The 24635-nt window shown below is 34.0% G+C and overlaps 3 protein-coding genes across 19 annotated transcripts in view; 1 reads left to right on the forward strand and 2 right to left on the reverse strand.

Annotated features, from left to right (window-relative positions):
* Positions 1-10674, reverse strand: part of scrib (scribble planar cell polarity protein) — a 327417-nt gene extending 316743 nt beyond the window's left edge. For all 17 annotated transcript variants that reach the window (XM_088256718.1, XM_088256722.1, XM_088256716.1 and 14 more), the window contains exons 1-2: positions 10357-10674; positions 7846-7963 (exon numbers count right to left, since the gene is read on the reverse strand). In XM_088256718.1, the coding sequence (XP_088112844.1) occupies positions 7846-7963; positions 10357-10518 (280 nt within the window). In that variant the 5' untranslated portion in view covers positions 10519-10674. The remainder of the gene's footprint in view (positions 1-7845; positions 7964-10356) is intronic.
* Positions 10675-10811: 137 nt separating this feature from the next.
* On the forward strand, positions 10812-17598 carry P5cr (Pyrroline 5-carboyxlate reductase). Its single transcript, XM_088256678.1, has 5 exons — positions 10812-11041; positions 11598-11857; positions 12905-13123; positions 14929-15140; positions 16354-17598. Exons 1-5 carry the CDS (start codon positions 10960-10962, stop codon positions 16418-16420), a joined length of 840 nt encoding a protein of 279 aa, XP_088112804.1. The 5' UTR covers positions 10812-10959; the 3' UTR covers positions 16421-17598.
* A 772-nt stretch (positions 17599-18370) lies between these two features.
* On the reverse strand, positions 18371-23400 carry Prp18 (pre-mRNA processing factor 18). The gene is made up of 7 exons (XM_088256677.1): positions 23212-23400; positions 22146-22266; positions 21338-21516; positions 20479-20559; positions 20162-20293; positions 19308-19520; positions 18371-18727 (listed from the first exon to the last, which is right to left on the reverse strand). Exons 1-7 carry the CDS (start codon positions 23272-23274, stop codon positions 18485-18487), a joined length of 1032 nt encoding a protein of 343 aa, XP_088112803.1. The 5' UTR covers positions 23275-23400; the 3' UTR covers positions 18371-18484.
* Between the last annotated feature and the right edge of the window lie 1235 nt (positions 23401-24635).

Genomic DNA, 24635 nt, shown 5'->3' on the forward strand with positions numbered 1-24635 from the left:
TCGAATATACCACTTTATCGAGTTTTATTTTTATTTACGACTAGTTTCGAAAACGAAAGTTGTTTTCATCTTCTGGTACAAATTAAAACTAACGAACAAAAATATATTTAGGTGTATATATAGGTTAATAAATATAGGGAGGGGGGTTAAGGAACAAGAAATACATAAAAAAATTAATTCAGATAAAACAATAATTAATAATTTACTGTTTTAAAATACGTCACCGTTATTATCAATGTTTCCTTTTACAAAAATCTTGTAAAAAAGAAAATTGAAGTTCCTATAAGTAGGTATACAGATATCTGAATTCCGTTTGATTTTTTTTATAAACCTAAAAAAATTAGGGGATGACGCAAAATAAGAAACCATCGTAATATACGAACGTAGTGGAAACAAAACTGAGAAGTGGAAGGTATTATTTGATCCTGTCGACCTTTGCCTCGCCAATAAAGTATTCATAGGCTTTTCGAGAAAAACAGGTGAAAGCCCTTTTCCTTAATTTACTCGACTCGACCCAATCGTTGAGATGTTGGTACCTCACGATTCGGGTGCAAAATAATCCAGATTACAAATAACGGTCATTAATTGGTTCGCCTAATTGGGTAATTTGTGGTAATATCTATTCATTATTTATTTAATTCTTGATTTATTTATTTAAACTTCATGTACAGAAAAGAAATAAGTACATTGGCGGGCTTATTGCTAAAAAGCCATATCTAGCAACCAAGCAAAGCCAGACTGGTGATATTGGTCAAAACGTTTGATACCATATTTAAATAATATAATAAAACCCTTATCCGCACCCAAATGGTGCATAGGGCACTGCGTCATGTAAACGCAGTGTTATCTTGATCGTTTACACATGAAGGAAAGGTGATCAGCCCTCCGCTTCAGGTACCAGTCCAGGGTAATATTGAATAAATATTACAGTGAAAAAATCACTTATATTTATTTTACCCCCCCTGGGAATCGAACCCGGGACCTCCAGAACGGTAGCCGAGCGTGCTGACCATTACACTACGGAGGCGGACGGATACCATATATAGCTGTTTGCAATCAGAGGGTAGATAGTACTTGAACATAAAAAAACATTACAAATTGATGATAATGAGGAAGGCAAAGGAAAAAGGGAGTTTAGGGAAGGAGGTAGAGGGAAAACTAGGGGAGGAGGTTTGATGGACAGTTAGGTATCTAATGATAGATAGTAATGTCTCAGACTTTTCTTAAAAGTTATTAGAGAAGGTGCAAGGTGAAGATTTTTTTTGTTGGTATTTACTTAAATATCACTTGGTAAATATCACAATTTCTAAAATTCTATTGTGACACGTGTTTCGATGCATTCCGCATCATACTGGTTTGAAAATGATGCGGAACGCATCGAAACAAGTGCCACATGGATTTTAAGAAATAGTTATTTACGAAGTGATATTTGAGGAATCGGAGGGTACGTATGAGGGGATTCATGAATGTGGAGGAGGCGAAGATTGTTCGCAAAGACAGATTGGTGTGGTCTTCTTTTATCTCTGCCTACCCGTAAAACGGCGTGATGCTTAGTTAGTTTGATAATTTGTCATTTCTAAAAAACAAAAAAAATTGCAGTCAATATTTTAAGACAAGTCGACAATTCCTGTGCTACAAAGATAATGATGTTACAATAGATTAAAAAGAATAGTGATAAACGTCAGGTAAATTATAGAAATTACACGAAAGTGTTTTTACCTACGTATTTTTGTCGGTGTTTATCGGTGTTTTAGAACGTTTGCGACACGTGACAAGTAGATTAGGGCAAAGATGCCAAATCTTTTTTCCACTAGAACATATTTTCAATAGTTTTCTCACAATTGACCCCTAACTCGATTCTAACAAGATTCTCATATAAGGGTCTCCTAAAAAAAAGATATCGCTCACTCCTTTCAAGAACGTCATAAATCAAAAATCGTCAATTTTCAGTTGTGCATGTTCTCGGAATGCCCAGAAAATGAACTATATTCCAGCAAAAGAGGCATATTTTTTACTTAATATTTACCCGCTACGGGGCAGAAAGTGTTGTTTTTGCATTTTGAAGAAAACGTATTGTTTAATTATTCTTTTGAAATATACTAAATATTTTTTAAATGGAGAAAAAACCTTCAGGTTTTCCATAAAAAGATGTGTAAAAAGTTCAGTAAGTGGCTTGATATTTATTTTTAATACATTGTAATATATTTTTTAACTGAAAAAACAATCTACTGAAAAATCAATTTTTTGATAATATGACGTTGTTGAAAAGAGTGAGCGATATGTGAACTCATTCGGGATGAATCTCACCTATGTTCAAACTGAAAAAATCTCAATAAATACTTCAGCAATATCTCAATTGATGGCGCTACAATTAGATATATTTACAAACGAATCGAAAATCGCACCGACATGTGAAGGTCTTGAGACCATTGCATATATATACAGGTGTCAAGAATTAACGCAATATGGATGTTCAATAATGGGCAGAATGGTGAACGTCACAAAGTGTATAAAGTGATCGCTTAAGCCAGCTTAATGCTAGGTCGTAAGCCCCGGGACGCTTAGACTTCTATCTTCATTAATCAGATTTTTTCTAAAAACACCGTTTTTGCATTGAAAAAACAAGTTTTTCTTCGAAACAATTATATGGTTTTGATAAGAAAAGAGTAATTGAAAGGGAAGGAGTTTTCAAAAATATATAAAAATATTTTTTTTCTATATACTTATATTCTAAAAAACAAAAAAATATCTAATAAACATTCTTCGGGCGTGGACTGACATGTGACCTCCCCGAGTAAATTTTGTGTTAGCGAATATTTCTTTAAACACAACATCATTCAAATGAGTGCCACGGCTGGCCCTTAACTAATTTTCTCCAAATTGGCGATTATAAATTTTGCTACGCGACCGACAGTTTGGGAATCCTTGGTATGAGTTCAGACAGCTTAATCTATTTATCCATTTTGACAGAGAGGCAACCTGATAAGCCGCGGACGGGGTGACAGCTAACTGCGCCTCGCCACACCCACACATGCTAATTTGCCATTACAAAAAATACTCTACAAGACTCGCACGTTAAGGGTATACTCTCAAATATACAAAGTCAGTACGCGACCGGTTGCGCGAGAAGCCAGACATTCTTCCTTTTTTTATTTATTTCATCATTTCTTAAATAAACATGTACATATAATTTTATAATTTATTTACAACATTTTTAGTGTGTCCAAATACTTGTTCACAAAATCTAGATTATCTCCAATTACAGGAGTTATTTTCATAATATTTTAAATAGATGTCTCTAGTAAAGTTCTAGTGATTCAAGAACAAGGTTTCTAAATTGGTTCATATATATAGAACTTCCAAGAATTTGAATAGTGTGGTTGTCAATAATGGGTAGAATTGGTGAATGTTACACGTGTGTAAAGTGAACACTTAAACCAGCCTATGACGGTCGTCATCCCCGTAAATGCCCAGACTTCCATATTCTTCTTCATCTTTGATGAGATGTCAAAAAATAATATTATTATTTATGGTATTGATTCGGCATTAATTTTACATATAATTTAGCCGAAATACTCACATGCCAAATGACATGCTTATATAACAAAAAGTAATTGAAAGTTAATAATTGATTACAATTTTAATACAATACAATTAATGAAAGCGTTCTTCTTCTTTTTTATGAAAGCAAGAAGAAGGGCAGAATGGTGAACGTTACACAAGTGTATAAAGTGATCGCTTAAGCCAACTGAATGACAGGACATAAGCCCTGGGATGCTCCATCTTTTTTCACAAAAAAGGGAACGATACATGTTTCATTTCAAGTTGAGACACCTTTAAAATTGACATCTTATCCGTAGTATGAATAATCCCAAGTCCGATTTAATTAATAATATTAATGTCGAGTTTAAACTCGAAACAAAGTGATTGACTTCACTTTACTTCACTAGAGACATCTATGGTCAAATTATAAGCTTAAATTAAAAATTAAAATAATATTTTATAGCGTTTTCAAGTACATGAATACATATTTTTTTGTTTTGAATATTGAAAGCATTAACTTTGTGGATCATATTGATATATTATTTCGAGAAATAAAAATACTTTGTGTTCTGATCCACTCACATTTTTATTAACCAACTAGTTTCGGCAACAACCTGTTGCCCTCTTCAGGGTTTCAAATCAATTCAGTAATAAATGAAACCCTGAAGAGGGCAACAGGTTGTTGCCGAAACTAGTTGGTTAATAAAAATGTGAGTGGATCAGAACACAAAGTATTTTTATTTCTCGAAATAATACATATATTTTTTTTAATTTAAGTTTTACTCGATGAATTCTACATCATTGTTTGAAAATGATGCGGAATTAATCGAAGCACGTGTCACAGTAGATTTTAAGAAATAGTGGTATTTTCTACGTACAACTTGAATTAAAAATGGATAGATTTTACCACAAAGTGACTGCCGAATCAATTAATGAAAATATGTGAATATAATCCAGGATTCGGACCTCACATACAAATAAAAGAGTTTCTGCTTGTTAAAAAAGGAGCTTCGCTCATCCTACCAATATTGAAAATCTTTGGGATTAGAATATAAAATAAGGAGTTCAGAAATGACCGACGATCGTTATCAATTCGTAATATTTACCTTATCTCGTGCGACACTCGAGTTATGTTATCTAGTCGAGTCGTACGATAGCAAGATCGTGCAATGAATGTACATACTCGTACTCGATGGGCGGCGTTCACCTGAAGTATTTACCAATATTATTTGTGTTTATTCTGTAAAATCCATGCACACAAAAATATACAAATAAATGCAGACAGCTCTGTTGAACCACTCAAATGGCACGCTTATTTTCAAGGGTCGAATTCAAACAATTTTTATACGTTAAAAAAAATCTGTTGTGATATAAGGAAAGAATGCAAGGCTGAGATAAGCATTATCGATGATGTTGTTATGTTGCTGGCAGTGCCTAAATGGAGTCCTGGTTCCAACCCGTCATGCGTGGAAATGAAGAATGGAGTCGGCAGTAAAATGATGAAAGTATACTGAATGCAGTCGAAATGCGATCTCTCAGTGCGGCAAAACGATGTATGATAGATGTTCGAATGGTGATATTAGGAAAGAATGCAAGGCTGAGATAAATATTATCAATAAAATTACGAAAGGTGTGTTGAGATGGTTTGGGCATATGAATCGAACGAGTGAAGAAAGAATAGAATAAAAATAAACAAATTTACGAAGCGAATGTGGTCGGCAATAGAAGCAGTGGGAAACCGAGGAAAACTTGGCATGATCAAATATTTCAAGTACTTGGGCGTGGTCAGGTTAGGAGTCAAAACATTCGGCGGGCATGTATGAGGAGATGCATGAACGTGGAAGAGGCGAAAACAGTTTGTGCACTCCATATACTCCACATAGGAAAGCGAGGTAAAAAATATTTATATGATTTGAATAATAATAAAACCCTTATCCGGACCCCAATGGTGCATAGGGCACTACTTCATATAAACGCAGTGTTTTCTTTATCTTTTACACATAAAGGAAAGGTAATCAGCCTTCCACTTCAGGTACCAGTCCAGGGTAATATTGAATATATATGACAGTGAAAAAATCACTTATATTTATTTGATATACAATTTTATATGATTTTAATAAACAATTAATTACATATGTATTGTATTATTATTTTAATAAGGAGACATGATTGATTAGCGTGCACAAAACTCACAACCTGTAACATCAGTAATGGAAATACACACCTTATAATAAGTTTGTACATAACGATACAATTATCTAACTATCATAATAGCGATGTTTTAAGATAATGGACAGAAGGAGAATAACACGTTTCAAGTACCTACAAACTAATCAGCTATGGTACATAGAGTGATGCCTCGCATAACGAACGCTGCGCACAACGAACATGCAACATGCATCATTTCATTTCACACAATCATGCATCTCCTCGTACATATCCGCCGATTGCCTGACTGTTTTCAAGTATTTGATCATGACGAGTTTTCATCGGTCTTTCTCCGCTCCTTTTTCCAACTACATTCAGCTCATAAATTTGTTTTCCGTTATTTCTTCATTCATTGTGGATGAGTATCATCGTTGAACAACAAACTAGACAAAAATATCGAAATCTTTTAGTACACAACCATGAAAATGCCGTAACTAGGCGAAACAATTGTCACAATATTAATTTTTTGTGTTTTTGTTAATAAAATACAACTTAGTACTACAACTTAGACTCAAAAAATCTGTTTTTGATTTAAAATTAAAAGGCTTATTATAATTTAGTCGCTGACGTGAAAAAATTTGGCCCGCGTGCCTTTGCCTTTGCGGGGCGATGGTGTGAAATGCTCTTATATCAGAAATTAGAAACAGTGAGTGTGAAATGATTTTCAGAAAAAAATAAAAACTCATTTGTTTGCTAAATCATTTCCACTATCTCCTTTTCCCAATTCAATCACAGCGCAGCGCCCTTGAGGTAGTTAGTATTTTACAAAAATGGCGCTTTGTAAATTATCCAAATTTATTATTATTAAGGAAGCTAAACAGTTTCTCTCGTTTTCGCGTTCCTGTAGCGACTGGGACCATTCCCATTTTTATAAATGAATCCCTGAGGATCGCTCCAGAGTAATTAGAAAAGTTCTGAAAGGACAGCGGCACGTAATCAAGTTAAAAACTACGTAACCTGAATTACGTGTCTGCTTACTAACTGCTTAACAACGTGTGCAAAACACAACGTAAATGAAGTGTTAGAAAATACGATGCACATTTGAAAATAACACGTGGAAATGCAAGTCGTAATACAACGAACTAAATTCGGTTAACAAAATTTTGTGTGTGTCCAAATACTGGATTATCTCCAATTAGGAGTTATTTTTTACATTATTTTTGACAACTCACCATATATGAAGAAGAATATGGGAGTCTGGGCATTTGCAGGACTTACGACCATCATAGGCTGACTTAAATGATAACATTTATCAGTTCTACCCGTGATTGACAACCAAACTACTCAAAGTATTGAAACTTTAAGATATATTCAATATTTCTAGAAGTTTCAAGAATTTGAGTAGTGTTGTTGTCAATCATGGGTAGAATTAGTGAATGTTACACGTCTGATCAGTCCTGTAAACGCCCAGACTTCCATTTCTTCTTCATCTATGTTGATATGTCAAAAATAATGTGAATTCGGTTCAGTAAAACTTTAGTGCTCAAGATGCACCAACAAATTGAATCTTAATTTTAAGTATCTCAACGTGATATGATATCAAACGATAGAAAATAAAATTATACAAATAAAACACTTTTAGAAAACCACATTTTTAACCTTATTCATGTAAACACGGCTAGTTTAGAGAACTATCTTCTTCTTCCTGGCTCCATCCCAACTCATCATCTTTGTAGACTGTTGGGGTCAGCACTCCTCGTCCTCAGGTTGTAGGTCCTTCTATCATGGACGTCACCTAGGCCTTCGAAACATGTTATATTTATTTGATCTTCCTCTAGATGTCTTTCGAGGAAGATCCATGACGATTGCCTGGTTCACAATATGTTCAGGTTCTCTGCGTTCTATGGGCACACAGCATATCAATTTTCTCGAACTATTGATATGTTAAAATCCAAACTATTCGTAAGAACTTCTCTCGTTCTCGAAACTAGTCTTGTTTACACTGAGAATCTCAAAAAAGCGATATTATTCCAGTGTTTTATGTTTGTTTTATACTTGTAAGATTACGTATCTACATGATCTGCAACTTACAAACAAGGTATACTATGAATTCCTGGTTACCGGGACTGTAAAAAACATTTTTTAATTACTTACCATTTCTGGAAACGTCGAGCTCTACAAGATTCTCAAAATTTTGTATATCGGATGGGAGGCGGTGGATTTCGTTATCACTGAGACCCAACTTCCTCAGTCGATGGAGACGAAAAAAATTCTAGAAATGAAATTTTTAAAAACATATTAGAATAAATGATTAGGTCAGCAGGAGTCTAGGTGAGGACCTATCCAACACCGGATCCGTGTTAGTTCGTAAGGAACTCTCACGAGAGGTGATATCATGCATGATAAAAATAGTGAAGAGAGACATTGGTACCATAAACCAAGCTGGGACATAAAATGCCAAACCCTCTTAGTGGAACGGAAGGCCTGTTGACGACAGTCAATAGTCCGGCTTCTCCTGAGGAGTTTTACGTGGTTTCCTCCCAGCAATGAGCGAATGCTGACAAGTTCCTGATTTGGCCCACACAAGATTTTCCCTCCTGTTCCCAACACAGATTAAAATATTATAAAACATAATTTTAGCTAGAATAAACAATACTCCACTTGATGATCTATAAACCTTTTACATAATAAGCAAGGTAAATGATAAATGATAAATGTAACTCCCATCTAGAAAAAAAACAAAGGAGGTTTGGATGATTTTTTAATACATCACGAAAAACAATTTTCATTTAATGTTTTTTTTATCACGATCCATACAAAAGCTTATATCAAAAGATCTCATCGTCTTTCACACTTTCACATTAATATCTGAATTTAAAACTCATTAGCGTCTGTTGTATACGGCCGAGTACCACTTTTCAAAGAATGATTTGATGTTAAATAAAAAACAATAAAAAGTGTGCAGTGGCGTGTACAATGCTCGGTAATGGGTTAAAAAAAATAAGCCATTTTTCGACCATCGCCCAATTTTGATCATTCGAGTCGATAGGTGAATTTTAGTATATGCCCTCTGATATATTTTTACACAAATTTTTGACACGAAATTCCAGATTTTTAATGACATGGTCCTGTTGAGTCTTACTTGGTCGTCTTCCCCTATTTTTTAAAATTATTTCATCATACACATAATCACAAATTACAGTAATGACCCACACTGAGTTTTTCCACTTTTCCACACCTAGGACACATTTTAAAATATTTATTTATAAAATTACATGAAAGAAAATTCGGACATGCAATCAAATACGACGTGACTGAAATGTGCGATCTATATCAAATGTATCCACTTCCATTACCCATTTATAAATAGCTCTTTCGTATTTAGTTTATATTTTTAACGACTTAATGAATAATGGAAGCAGGTTGTACAATTTAATTGTATAACAATAAAAGTTCTTTTGAGTAAAAGAGGTATGTGATATGGTTTTGTTTTATGTGTTTCTGTGTTTTGGACGTTGTAGTTCTTTTTCATTACCATAAAGTGTGGTAATAATCTTTGCTGGGTGGTGTTTTCTTCTGTTATGTGATAGTAATTTTTTAATACATATGTAAGGATTGTTTTAGCACATAGTTATAAGTGTGTGAACAGTTCTATGGTAGTGAAATGTAGTAAGTTTGTTAGCCGGTGTAGTGTTTGTCCTGACGAAGAGACGGGTACGTCTCGCATCCGGTAGACTAAAATCTCGGTGAGATTTTTAAAATCTCGGTGAGTTATATACCAGCATAGTTTTGTAGAAATTACTAACCACAGAGTAAATGTTATAAATATTTAAATAGGGGGGAAGGAGTCAAGGTAATCTGTACAGCTTTATATTGAATCAAATAAATGAAAGTGGCCTTCAGAAATAAAAAAAGGTTCCCCATTCCTGACCTAGAACTTCTGTATCGGGAATGTGGCGGGAAGCTTTCAATACGCACGTAATGGTACATAGGCCACTGCGTCAGAGTGATGCAGTGTCTTCTTGAATTTTAACAAGACAGAGAAAAGTGTGTCTTCTTTGACGTAAATTCACGATTATTGTGTGCCAGTAAGACTATTTTTGGTACCCGGTTGATAATCGAACCCGGAACATAATACGTATCAGTCCATTTTTTTAAATAATTAAGGTAAGAAGAGTTCAAAGGCAGCAAATACAAAAATAGACAGTAAAATTATTCAAAATAGTCGATCATGCACACCAAATAGATATTATCCACCGTTACTTGCACAGAATGTATTAAAATAATATTCTATCAATAAAAACACTATCGTATTTGTTCAAATTAATCGTAAAAATTGTGTCCGAACTGTAACTTAAAGCTGTTTTTAAATATTTTTCAAATAAACAAAGACGATCATTTAAAATGAAAGTTAACGATAAACAAGCATTGATTCACTCTGTATTCCAATATTTTGTATGGTTGGAGTTTAATCAAATATAATAGATACTGAATAAACAGTTTACAGTGTGGTAGCTTCGTAATTTGGCAGGAATTTGGAGAACACAAAACAAGAGGCGCAACAATCGTTGACGTTTACACCTGACGGCATGAATACGCCCACATTCCTGCATCTCCAGGCTCGTAGATATAGGTGGTACAAACCCAAACATGTTCAATTATTACCTTTGGTAAATCTCTTATGTGATTGGCATCTAATAAAAGTTCTTCCAAACTGCGGGAATATCGCAAGATGTCTTCTGGGACAGTAGGCAAGGAGCAATGCCGCTTGTCAACATACTCCACCTGCCTATTGCAGCCTTTAAACAGGGGTATGCAACGAAACATTGTGTTCACTACACTTTAAAAGCACTGCACATAACTATTTCACCAGAACAGAACACATTTTAAATCAAAACACCACATAAAATCTAAATTTCGTTAAAAACGTACCGCCGGACACGAACTACACACACTCACCGCTCGACTAAAAACCATAGACTGACCATAGAAAAAGTAGATGCCAGGTAGATGCTTAATTTGTGGTGATTGACGTCATGATCATTGATGAGCAACTACCTCAGATAAAAAAAAAGATGTGTTTAGTTATAAATTGGCAACATTTAAGCATAGACAAATTTATATTAGGTTTGACGTTTACTGTTTTGACGTTTCTTCCTTGGGTTTTATTTGTAGTCAACTGTAAACACATTCAATATCGATTACTTAATAAAAGATATACAATTTTCTTAATTACATCATATACATTCTGTTAATAAAAAATCCTAAATGCCGACTAGAAATTATTCTGTGGGGTTTATTGGTGGTGGAAACATGGCAAAAGCCATCGGTGAAGTAATCATCAAGAAAGGTATTCCTTTTAGTTGTCTTCTCAATTATTTGATGTATTGAAACGGAAATCACACATCTGTCGCTTAAGACGGAAGGCTTTCGTCCCGTTTATCTTTTAAAAATTATAGCTGTATTTTATTTACAACATTTTGAGTGTGTTCAAATACTAATTCACAAAATCTGGATTATCTCAATAAAAAGCTTCTTTTCATCTCACCAATAGATGTCTCTAGTGAAGTTCTAGTAATTCAAGAACAATGTTTCAAAATTGGTTCATCTTTATAGAACTTGAGTAGTGTGGTTGTCAATAATGGGTAGAATTGGTGAATGTTACACGTGTGTAAAGTGATCACTTAAACCAGCCTATGACGGTCGTTAGCCCCCTAAATGCCCAGACTTCCATATTCTTCTTCATCTTTGATGAGATGTCAAAAAATAATATGCATTTTATTTGTTCAGCTCGGGGAAAGGGAAATATTTGAACTTTTACGAAACCGTTTTTTGCAACATAAAATACATGACATTATTATCTTTTGTTTTGAAGCTACAAATTAGTAATAAACTTTTCTCTTCAGGTCTATTTCAATCTTCCCAGGTCTGGGTGTCCGGACCACATATAGAAAATCTGCAATTTTGGAAAGATCTCGGAGCAAATGCCACCACTAAGAATGGGGAAGTGATTGCAAAATGTGACGTTGTCTTCATTGCTGTCAAACCACATCTTTTAAATGATGCTGTCGAAGGAGCTTTACAAACTCTACCAGTCACATGTAATTCTTCAAACAAATTATTTGTCTCAATTTTGGCAGGAACAAGCATACAGACACTGAAAGAGGTAGAAATTATTAAATTATTGTAAATTATACATTTTAGTCCGCCTCCGTAGTGTAATGGTCAGCACGCTCGGCTACCATTCTGGAGGTCCCGGGTTCGATTCCCAAGGGGGGTAAAATAAATATAAGTGATTTTTTCACTGTCATATTTATTCAATATTACCCTGGACTGGTACCTGAAGCGGAGGGCTGATCACCTTTCCTTCATGTATAAATGATCAAGATAACACTGCGTTTATATGACGTAGTGCCCTATGCACCATTGGGGTGCGGATAAGGGTTTTATTTATATTTTTATATATTATACATTAAATTTTTATCTATACATATAATATACACAATATTTTTTTGTCCCCCTCCGTAGTATTAAGTGTAGTGTAAGTGTAGTGGTCAGCACGCTTGGCTATCGTACTGGAGGTCCCAGGGGGGGTTCAAATAAATATAAGTGATTTTAAGTCTAATATTTACTCAATATTACGCTGGACCCGAAGCGGAGAGCTGATCACCTTTCCTTAATGTGTAAATAACACTGCATTTATATGATGCAGTGCCCTATGCACCATCAAGTCCGGATAAGGGTTTGAAGAGTGATCAGATTTGCCTAGAAGTGTCATACATATAATTGTAAAACGCGTTGTATGATAGATGTTCGAATGGAATAAGGAAAGAATGTAAGGCTGAGATAAGCATTATCTATAAAATTAAGAAATGTGTTTTGAGATAGTTTAGGCATGTGAATCGAAAGAAGTGAAGAGAGAATATTAAAACGACTTTATGAGAAAAATGTGGTTGGTAATAGAATCAGAGGAAGACAGTGGAAAACTTGATAAAATCAAGTTTTTCAAATAGTTGTAGTGGTCATGTCAGGAGTCGGAATATTCAACAGGTATGTATGAGGAGATGCATGAATGTGGAAAAGGGAGAAAATTATTTGCAAATACAGATTGGTATGGTGTTGAATTTTCTCTGCCTAGCCCCGCGGCTAAGCGGCGAGGTGCTTAGTTGGTTTTCTATATTAATATATATTTGCGTAAATATATTCTTTCAAGGTCCTTGCAGTATTCAAAAATTCCCGTGTTATCCGTACAATGCCAAATACACCAATGACATTGGGCGTCGGAGCCACAGTCTACTCTCCGGATGCGAGTGCCACGGAAGAAGATTGCAAGGTAGTGGAGGACATTCTCGGCTGTGCAGGAATTTACCAGAGGGTGCCTGAAAACCTGATCAACGCAGCTGGGGGTCTCTCTGGCAGTGGACCAGCTTTTGTAAGATATTAAAAATTATTATTATATACACTCAAAGCCTTGTGCTATCAAAGTATCACATAGATTTTATTTATTTTTATTTATTGACTTGGCGTTTAATTTGTAGAACTCCATTTTAATTTATGTATTAATTTTAAATTTTAAATCAAACACAGATTTTTTGAGTCTACTCAGTTGTATTTTATTAACAAAAAACACATAAAAATTATATTGTGACAATTGTTTCGCCTTGTTAGGGCATTATCAAACGAATGTGAAGATCAAATGGACTACGGTCCTTATGTAGCTATACAATTCTATGTGACAGTTTTAACATGTGCAGTAATAATTTATGGGAGACAACAGTCGCTAATGGGGGATGTAGGTATGTACCCTTATATTTGTTTTCTGGGAAGGGAAGAATTTATTGACATGGCCATATTTTAGAGATTTTAATACAATTGTTGGTAATATTATTTTCAAGAATTTTTATATGTAGATGTAATTATTAGTTTATCAATAACGCATCATGCAAGCGTTTACATAGAGAGAGATGATGTACAGTAATAGTCTATTTAAATACATTTAGCAATAGTGAAGACCTAAGGTTAGTTTGTTCATTAAGTAGTGGGGGATGTAGGTATGTACCCTTATATTTATTTTCGGGGAAGGGAGAATTTATTGACATGGCAATTTTTATTTTTATTTTAAGAAAGAATTCATGTATGTAGATATAATTAATTACATATGTAGATATAATTATTACTGTCCATTTGATCTTCACATTCGTTTGATAATGCCCTAACAAGGCGAAACAATTGTCACAATATAATTTTTATGGGTTTTTGTTAATAAAATACAACTGAGTAGACTCAAAAAATCTGTGTTTGATTTAAAATTTAAAATTAATACATAAATTTAAAATTAATACATATATCACATAGATATTCGTAATAACTATTTACAAATGTAGAGATTATTATTATTTTTTTATAATTTTCTTTTTCTTTTTCAAAGTTACGGGCTTCATTGTAGGATAGGTATTAACAGTGTACTTCAACCTGAAAATGACCTCTGTAATCAGGTCAAAATATCATAGAAGAAAAATAAAATTAGACAAAATTATCACAAAAACATCTGTTTTATTTATTGTTTCGGCATTGACTTTGTGGTAAGACATGGTGAAATGAGAACACTTGTTTTTTTACCACTTGAGTTATATGTATTTTAACATCTAGTTTCGAAAGCTACAGATGCTTCGATCTTTGGGTCTTAAACTGTGTTTATGAAGATGGAAGCATCTGTAGCTTCCGAAACTAGATGTTAAAATAAATGAAGCTCAAGTGGTAAAAAACAAGTGTTCTCATTTACAATTAAAACATCTCTGCATGATATGTAGTCAAACATTTTGACAAAATGTTAGAATTGAACATTTTAATATCCTTCTTCTTCTTCCTTCTTATATACCCAAGGATGTCTGTTCCGTTATCCTACTCTTGTGATGTAGACTGGCAGCTGTCACGCTATCGCTTTGGAGGTTTTTCTGGTGGTCTTCTACCGTCTGGGTTTTCTTAAAGAGCAATTCGAGCCAGTCTATTTTCTTGAATTCTACTGACCTGGCCATTCCAGAATCTTCTTCACAGTCTTCCCCATCAGACTTAATCCTCTGTACTACACATATTCTGAATTTCCGTGTTCCTTATTTGGTCTCTTCTTATTATCAATTTAAAACAAATTAAAACGCTCATTACACCAAGAACATACCACAATTCATATAAAGTTTCACTAAGATTCTTTAGATCTTGAGATATTTGATTATATTACAGATATACTTGATGATCGAAGCTTTATCTGACGGCGGAGTGAAGCAAGGGCTACCGAGAGCGATGGCGACACGGTTCGCCGCCCAAACTGTGTTAGGGGCCGCTCAGATGGTTCTGGAGACTGGCAAACATCCGGGACAGCTGAAGGATGAAGTGTGTTCTCCCGGGGGCACAACTATCTGTGGAATACACGAGCTGGAGAAAGGCGGCGTTAGGTGAGAACTTACCATAACCTTTATCTACCGTTAGGTCTAATTCCTTAAAAGTTTTAGATGAAGAAAAGCGGTTGACGCTTCCTTTTATAAATAATTGCTATTTGTCGTATGATGTTGCGTGATTTGTTATTTAACTCACTTACGGGAAACGCTTAAAAGCGTCTTTTATATACTGTTGCTAGAGAGCAGGAAACGCTTATAAGCGTTCTATTTGCTTACTTTTGGTAGAGCGCGAGAGACGGCAAAAAAAACATTGTAAAGATGGGAATTACGTTTGCTGTTACTTGTGATTAGTATACTGAGGGTCGGGCGGCAGACTATCCGAGTATAATTAGGGTTGGGGTTGATGAAAAAATCGCCCAATAACAATGTGTTAATTGTAATTGCAAATAGAGAATATTCAATCGGTCTTGAAAGCAGTGTACCAGCAACCATCATGTTGAATAGGTTTGTTTACTGCTCTCATTAGCTGCTTTAAGGGACTGGATCTTTAGCCTACCAAGTTTTAAAACTTAAGTAATTTTAATAATAATAAATAATAAATTTGGATAACTTACATAGTGCCATTTTCGTAAAATAATACCTCAAGGGCGCTTCACTGTGAATGAATTTGGGAAAATATTATGGTGGAAATGATTTAGCAAACAAATGTGTTTTTAGTCTTTTTCTAAAGATCATATCACTCTCACTATTTCTAACCATTGGTGGAAGAGCATTCCACGCCGTCGGTCCTGCAACAGCAAAGGTGCGCTTGCCAAATTTAGTGCGTTGGTTGCGAGCTGGTAAGATCACTTTGCCCATTACAGATGTTGTAGCCGATCGAAGCGTGAGACGTCTATCAACCAATTCATCTGGAATACACAGCTCCTTAAGATACTCTGGAGCCATATTGTGTATTGATTTATAGATGAGTAGGCAGAGATTCTACTCAACTTTTTCGGAAAAGCGTAACCAGTGGAGTTTGTGAAGTAGTGGGGTGATGTGACTGAATTTAGAAATCCCAAAAATCAGTCTCGCTGCTGCGTTTAACGCTGATTGCAGTCGAGTCATTTTATTGTTTGGTAGACCCGTGTATATACCGTTACAATAATTGAGTTTTGTGATTAATTTTTGTAAAAATAACAAATTTCAAATGTTATACAATAATCTTTTGCTTATCATGTCATTTCACACAAATAATTATATTACTATCTAATATTTCTTTATTTTACAGAGCATCATTCATAAATGCAATTCAGGCAGCTGTGCAAAAGTCCAATGAGATGGGACAGAAAAAATAAATGTGATACTTTTAAGGATGAAAATATATTGTGCTCAGGTGTACGATACCGCAAATGAGACAATCTTTTTTCGATCTGATGAACATTAGTAGTCATTAGTTTCTACCACAGCCTTTATGTAAAATTACAGTATTTTTTTGTTCTCTGTAGTGGACACCGAAGGACGAAACAATATCTTGAACATTGTATTATTTTTTCAGTATTTTTTTTGTGAATCTCAATGAGTTCCTAAATCTTTGAAGTTTTATTGAATCTCTCTTGAACTGAATCTCTCCCATATTGTATTGTTATGATATTTTTATTTTATTTTTAATTTGTTAGATATGAATTATACATATTGATTTTTTTGATAATATCCATGACCCATTTATTCTATACATTTGATTTATAGATTTGTTAATTTTTATTTCTGAATATAAGTACTGAGGCCCATAATTTATGAAATTATAAACTTGTTTTTAAATACTAATGCTCTGAAAAACACATTGAATTTAATTTTAAAATGTGTTTCGCTGTTAAAATATTATTTGAAATATATTTTTACTGTTGAAACTGCCATACTTTTAACTGTATTTTTTTTAACGCAAGCATTGTTGTATTAAATGTATTATTTTCTTGACTTTATTGCAAGATTTTTTGTGAGAATAAGGGTTATTTCACACTTATAGCCTTGGCACTATATGACTATTACCTGAACTCTTTTTATGGAGTTCCACACACAAATCCGTAATTATCAACGCCTCATAACCCGCTTTCAAATTGGAATGATTCGAGGCAATGGTGATACGATGGTGAGGCAATTAGCTTACCTTAATTCAATATTCTTTTATTTATTTTTCGTTACTTGAAGTTTACTTAAAAGTATAAAGTCTATTCACTTTTTTAGTAAGTATTATGAAAATTACCATGTGAAAATTTGGTAATTTCAAAACATAACATGATTATGTCAAGGTGTATAGAATCCCTTTAAACCAATAGCTAGATATAAGTAGCTGATATAAATCAAATGCAAAGTTGACAATAATTACTGGTTGCTACATCGGTTGTAATTATGATCCCATAAATGTTTTTGATCTGATAGTTGCTATATAAAATGTTATATTATTAAAAATGTGAAACACATTGTTACTGTTTTTAAATATTTAAATAATAAATCACATATAAAAATTTAAAAAAAACCTTTTTAAAGTTTGATGTCCATTTTTAACACAAATTATTTGAAGTTGTTTGACCATATCATTAGTATAATGAACTCTAGAGTGATTTATGACTCAAGAATGGGGTAAATGCCACAAGATGAAATGGACCGCTGGGTTGTTGGAAGAATGATCCATGACTTTGCGCACAGAGGCACGTTGAAGGAGGCAAGATCGAAGATTCAGAGATGAGTTTGAATCAATTGGCGCAATGAAGGTTTTCTGCGAAGATTTGATTTTTGGTCACCTTTACTTTAAAATAAGTAACCCGGTATATTCAAACTGCCTGTTTATTGTAACATACCAATCGTAGACATTTACGTGTTATAAGTAACTTGCAGGATCAAGATCGTATCAGATCACTATGATGCAATACGCTATGATGAATATACATTTATAGGAAGCCTTTCAACTACATACAAATGTCTTAATATTGAGAACAGGCGTATAATTAATTTCATTTGTCTATTCCGACTCTAATTTGGGGCGATCGGAAATTAAAATGAGTCTGAGCTCTTAGTACAAGCATATGAGTAACCAAGCAGCTATGAGTCATTCTCATAATATATTATGAATATTAAAAGCATTGTTAACTTTGTGGTGTAGTAATATAACACTCTCCTTATCATTCATCATTCACTTTGTGAAATACCACTTTAAAAAAAAACACTACTTCAATCTCATCAAGTCTGACAAAATAAACCTCAGTCTTTGTTTCCAGCAATATTTAAACTAGAAAATACCAAATAAAACAATCAAGTTTAAAAAAAAACCTTTTATCCATATTTATTGCATTCATATGTACAAAATGTTCAATATTCATTCATATAAAAACATTTTAATTAAATACAAATATGTGTTATTTCTCTCATGAAGTCTGCGGAGTGTATTCTACACATCTCGAGGGATCTGTAGGAAAGTATTCTTGACATTTGGTCATCAGTCGCTTCAGTGCCTGGATGTATTTGCGTTGAGTTTCATCGTTCATCACGTGTGCCACATTCTTTGAGAAAATTTTCTCTCTTCCCGTTCTTGCGTGGATACCCACCATAGTCACTCCGATTGGCCACGGAGCATTACCGATTGCCATTTGTAAGTAGGCATCGCTCGCCTAGAAAATCGAAGAAAAAAAATCATATAAGAAACTTATTGCCAAACATTTGAAACCTCATTTTCTAACTGTCTTATCTCAACCCAGAACCACACTTTTACGGATTACCACTTTTCGTGTGGCGCTTGCACAATTTCATGTACAGATCAATTATTGAAATTATTATCAGTCTATTATAGGTGTCTTAACTTGAGATGAAACATTTATCATTTTTTATATTTTTTTAATCCGGTGTCTGATAGAATAAATAATTATGACGCAATAGTTCACAACTTGACCTATGACCCCAAGCGCAGGGCAGGGGTGTTTGCGAGGAATGTTTACATAGACTCAACCCCTTATGAGATTGACACACAAAGGAGATGACACGCTTGTGCTTGTAATGTCATAGCGACCTGTATATGTAATAAACTTACTGCATTGTAATTACGAGTTATTATTACCAATACCTTAGACATGAAATTAAATGTAAAGAATATTGTGAATTTGTTTATTTTAACAGCTTTAGGCTAGTTAATCAAGACGAGGTACCTGTCATGCAACAATTATGCTAGGGAAAATTTAAGTTTAAAAAATTTACCATGATGTAATTTCTGTTGAGGAGATGTCTGGTGATTTCGCACAAACTGTCGCTGATATCCTCGGGAAGTGATTTGTTCCTCAGTTTCCTCAGCAGTGGCTTCAGGTAAACTTGCGTCTGGGTGAATGTAGCCCGGGTCATCTTGTGCCTTGTGGCCATCTTTTCAACACCGCTTGCTGAGTTCAGTTGGGTGCCCCAGAGCTTCAGGAGGAACTGCAAGGGTAATTTAAAAAAAATGGTTTTTCAATTTCTTTGTGACAGAAAAAATTTGCTTCAAGAGTTTATTTTCAAAGTACCTTTTTACTATTAATGTAATGTAGCATCTGCATGACAGTACAGTTAAGCAGAACGCATTCACCGCATTATTTTTTTCTTTTTGTAGATACAAGTACGTACTTACTTAGTTTTCTTTGTGTGTAGCATTTTAGTGTACCTCATGTTTATACTCACTTTGAGACAAATGAGTATAAACACAAGTCCTCGATGGGACTAAAGCTGAGTTTACACTCGCAAATCTGTATTCATATATGAAATTTAATTTTCCTTTTGTAATTTTTTTATACATAACACATTGACATAAAATATTGTTTCAAGACTGTAAGGGTATACATTCAATTACACAATGATATTTTTAAGCTATTTGACTTATTGTTTTCAGCCGTACGCCCCCAGCGAATACTGCACTTGGTGTAATATTAGATGTATGCGCCTGGCGTGTGGGCAACATTCAATGTGTTAATTTAAAGATATTGTTTGTGGCACAATTCGGAATGAAAAATATATGTAGCTAATAATCACAAAAAGTAGAAATTTATTGAAACCATAGAGAAAAAGCTCAAAAATAATAATAATACCTTCAGCAATATTTCTATAACATTCATGTCGTGTTCTCGATCTCCTTGCCCCATCCTTTCTGCCATTTCTTGTATTGTGTCATATGTAATAGTATCATCTATTGATTCATCTTTTGCGCTTTTGTCGTTGCTCTGAAAAATGTATTTATTGATACTTATGTTAGCGCTTTTTAGATTTGATCAATTCATGTTATTATAATTACACATTTACTTATCATACATATTAAAAAGTTTAAAAAAATAAAAACAAATACATAGTTAAGAATGGATAAGAATAAAGAATTTGAGTAGCGTTTGAGAAAGAAAATGGTACTTACATCAGATCCCAGTGCAAGAATTTCATCCAAATATGCTTGATCCACTTTTTCCATAGCCTCTTGGAAGTCATTCCTAAAACCCTGAAATTTTTACCATAGTTACAAAGTTATGTTTTTACTTTTCTGAATTTAAATAACATAAACAATTACTTAAGGCCCGGTATTCTTTAAGTCGCAACTTAATTTTCTTTAAATCTGGGTAACATTTTACGTAATTGATTTTTTCCTTAAAACACCGTTTTTGCATTGAAAAAATAAGTTTTTCTTAAAAAAAAATCGGCAACAAAATCAAAATTTACAAAACTTGTGTGTGACCCATCATGATGTATGGAATCGAAAGTAGAGCGGACACTACAGTCACAAAAAACGCGCTTAGAGTGTCAGAAATGAAGACTCTAAGAAGCATATCTGGCAAGAGTCTACGAGAGAGAATAAGGGAAATATGCGAGATTGAAGATGTCGTTAGGTGGGGAAGGCAACGAAGGAGACAATGGTATGTGAGGAGAATGGAACCATCCAGACTCTGCCACATTGCACTGTACAGCCAACCCTAAGGTAACGACTCATAGATAGATCAACATCGCAGGAGGTTAATCCCATTTGAAAACAGGCCACAAGGCCTACACCAAGCAGAAGAAGAAATAAGTGTATTCCTTTGTGTTTTCAAAACACCGGCTACTAATCCTTATCTTTGTTCAATATGATTTCCGTCAATGCGTGACTGCAATATCTGTATGGACACGGAAGCTGTGTACGACGCACGGAACGTGTTAATGGTCTAAAGATCTATGTCGAGATATCAATAAAAAATCTTAATATAAATTGAAATCATAGTAGCCGTTTCCATATTACAACATACCCTATTTGCTTCCGGTTCCTGTATTTCTATTCTCCTGAGGCGTTTGAAGGCTTGCTGTTCAGTTTCTCCGTACAACAGGATAGGGTGTCCTCTGTCTCTCAACCGTTTCATCACCTCAGCTCTTGGTAAGGTTATATTATTTTCCGGAGCTTCCTCCGTACTAACTGCTGGTGTGATATCTAAAGCAATCAATACAATAATGTTATGTTATGCTACTGGCAGTGCACAAGAGAGTTTTAGTTCCAATCCCTCATGAATGGAAGTGAAGCATGGAGTCGTCAAAAAAAGGATGAAAGTAGGACTGAACGCAGTCGAAATGCGATCTCTCAGTGCGGCAAAACAATGTATATATATATTGATGTTTGAATGGTGATGTAAGGAAAGAATGCAAGGCTGAGATAAGCATTATAGATAAAATTAAGAAAGATGTCGCTGGTTTAATGCCAAAAGGCCACAACGCAAAAAAAAAAACAATTTATTCCAAAAATGGGATCTAAATCGTCAACATTTTCAAATTCAAAATACACGCATGATTCTAGCGTTAGAAATGGACGTTTCTAATGCTAGAATCATGGGTGTCTTTTGAATATGAAAATGTTGACGGTTTAGATACCATTTTTGGAATAAAGAGTTTTTTTTTTTTTGCATTGTGGCCTTTTGGCATTTAAATAGCGATGAGTTGAGATGGTTTGGAAATACAGAATTCTTAAGTTTTTATTGACATATTGTCAGATAATTAATTTTATATGCGATTATTGGTGTCTTAAAATTGCAGATAAATATTTATACAGAAATATGTATAGCATACCTTTGACGCTAGCTTTAAGGCATTCTTTTTCCAAATTATTTTGAAGGTTTTCTAGAAGGTCCTTTGATTCCTGCTCTCCTGTTAGTAAATCGCTTCTTTTGAAATACCTCTTATCAGCTTTCTAAAATTAAATAATTATTATTATTAAAATACTTTATTGAAACGTACATAGATCTACAAGATCCAAAATACGGAAAGACATCAAATAAATACCAACATATACCTCTTTTGGTCAAAAAAACTTCGATTACTACACAATAAAGTTGTCTCAAATGGAGTTCCGTCGACAAACAAAAAAAAGAGTTGCGTCATATCTGATAAATTATACTAAATACAATATTCTGAATAAGTATGGCAAATTTGTGGCAAAATGAAATTTTCGCGATCATCTATGTCCCACCCAATAGCAGTAAAACCATCCTTTTAAATTATTTTTTTATTTTTTAACCCTTATCCGCATCCCGATGGTGCATAGGGCACTGTGTCATATAAACGCAGTGTTATCTCGATCGTTTTTACAAATGAAGGAAAGGTGATCAGCCCTCCGCTTTAGGTACCAGTCCAGGGTAATATTGAATAAATATTACAGTGAAAGAATCATACCAGTCCAGGGTAATATTGAATAAATATTACAGTGAAAGAATCACTTATATTTATTTTACCCCCCTTGGGAATCGAACCCGGGACCTCCAGAACGGTAGCCGAGCGTGCTAACCATTACACTACGGAGGCGGACAAATTGAAATTTACTGAAAGCAATAATAACCAAAGGGGTTTAAAACACACAAATCTGTGTTAAAAAATAAACTCGATGGTAGGTTTGAATTGCACACTTTATTTTGTGTAGAGAAATTTTATAACCAAATCATTTTGAGGAACTGAGAAGTAATTTTAATGGAACATAAATAACCTCAAACATACAATGCTCTTATCGCTTTTCAATATTAACTACTAAAAATTACTTTAATTCATAAGTGGAGGTAATAAAACGCAATGCCAAAGAAAATATCGCCATAATAACAACATTATTCGTTGATGATATATTTTAGAATACTAAATTACTTACCAACAAATTACTTTCTTCTATTAATTTTCTTTTTTTGGCAATTTCTGCCTTCAATGCATCCATGTCAAAGAAAATATATTTATTTGAATTTTCAATGAGATATTTAAACGTTTATTTCAGACGACTACAAATTTTAAGTTTTGCTCGATTTGAGTCTGTCAATGTCAAGTAAAATGTCAAAATAAATGCACACAGACTAACTAATTTATATAAAGACCGCCAACTGCCTCGATTTTTTATGGCTAGAAGTGATATTCGCCAGCGGCCAGAAGTGACGTAAACGGCTAGAAGTACTAAGCTCCCGGCTGGGCGTGACTTCGCCGCGGCTGAATGTCGAATCCACTCGCCGAAATATTTATCATTCATTTTTCAGGTTAAATGGTATTTATATTGAAATTTGTTGTATTACATATTTTCAAAATTATAATATTAATATTACAAAGAAGATATTTCACTATCTAAATTTATTTATTTCAGTGTAAACAAAAATAGAAAGGTCACGGCTAAAACGCGACATTTATAAAAAGAGTTCAGGTGATTAATAATGGTTACTCAACTCAGCTTTACAATGGTAAATGGTAATGGAAACTTTTTTGAAATTATTATCTCAAACTATGTATAAATATAAGGCTTTTCAACAAAAACAAAAACGATAGAATTTTCAAATTACTATATTATATATAAAATTCTAGAAAATACAATATTTTAAAAGGGCGGAAGGAGCGCCCACCACTTCCTGAAGTTATGTTTCTTAATGGGGGTGCCAGCGCCCCTTTGTGGGCGTTTTGGAAGTTTGGCTAGGCGTTTTTAAATTTTCGCATTTGGGGGGTGCTGCAAAAGTTCAAGGAAGCGTTGTGTCAAGTTAGAAAAACTACACTTTCATACACAAAATTTAACTTTAACTTTGGCATAAAACTCAATATTTTCATCAAGTTCTTCATATAAGGATTTCTATTTTTCTATCGATAATTGTCTATAACCATAGTTTGTCTATATTTATTTGAAATATTTGAACAACTTGTTGATATCTCGTATTTTTTGTTCCCGTTTTGGTGTTTTTGTTAGTGTATTAGTGTAACTCGTCATTTCTGGTCGTTTTTTGAACAATCTGACGTTTACGAGTCGACCCCCCCTGTAAATGCATAAAAATGTTTCCACAATAATATTATTCTGGTTGAAGGATTAGTTTACCATAGACAATAATTAGTAGGCACCTATCTAACCCTTTAGAATAAAAAAAATAATCAAATATAGTATTCTTATCCAAAGTTGTCAAACGTGGAAGCCAAAAAGTAACTTCTTCATTAAGGAATGGTTAAATGATTAATGGCCAGTGCCATCTTTAGGCCAGGTGCGGTTGAAAAGATATATCTGAGCAAAGCCTTGTAAAATAATTATGTTTAGAAGGGTTCGCACTGAAGTCT

Source organism: Brachycentrus maculatus, unplaced genomic scaffold, assembly GCF_059751285.1.
Source record: "Brachycentrus maculatus isolate JH-2025_06_01 unplaced genomic scaffold, ASM5975128v1 h1tg000065l, whole genome shotgun sequence".
NCBI classification, from domain to species: Eukaryota; Metazoa; Arthropoda; class Insecta; order Trichoptera; family Brachycentridae; genus Brachycentrus; species Brachycentrus maculatus.

Excerpts from the sequence above, each read along its gene's own strand:
- P5cr (XM_088256678.1), top strand. The coding sequence starts at position 10,960 with ATGCCGACTAGAAATTATTCTGTGGGGTTTATTGGTGGTGGAAACATG. Across the intron at positions 11,858-12,904 it reads GCATACAGACACTGAAAGAG|GTCCTTGCAGTATTCAAAAA; the intron begins GTAGAAATTATT and ends TATTCTTTCAAG. Across the intron at positions 15,141-16,353 it reads CTGGAGAAAGGCGGCGTTAG|AGCATCATTCATAAATGCAA; the intron begins GTGAGAACTTAC and ends TTTATTTTACAG.
- Prp18 (XM_088256677.1), bottom strand. The coding sequence starts at position 23,274 with ATGGATGCATTGAAGGCAGAAATTGCCAAAAAAAGAAAATTAATAGAA. Across the intron at positions 19,521-20,161 it reads TTATAGAAATATTGCTGAAG|TTCCTCCTGAAGCTCTGGGG; the intron begins GTATTATTATTA and ends TTACCCTTGCAG. Across the intron at positions 18,728-19,307 it reads TCAACAGAAATTACATCATG|GCGAGCGATGCCTACTTACA; the intron begins GTAAATTTTTTA and ends TCGATTTTCTAG.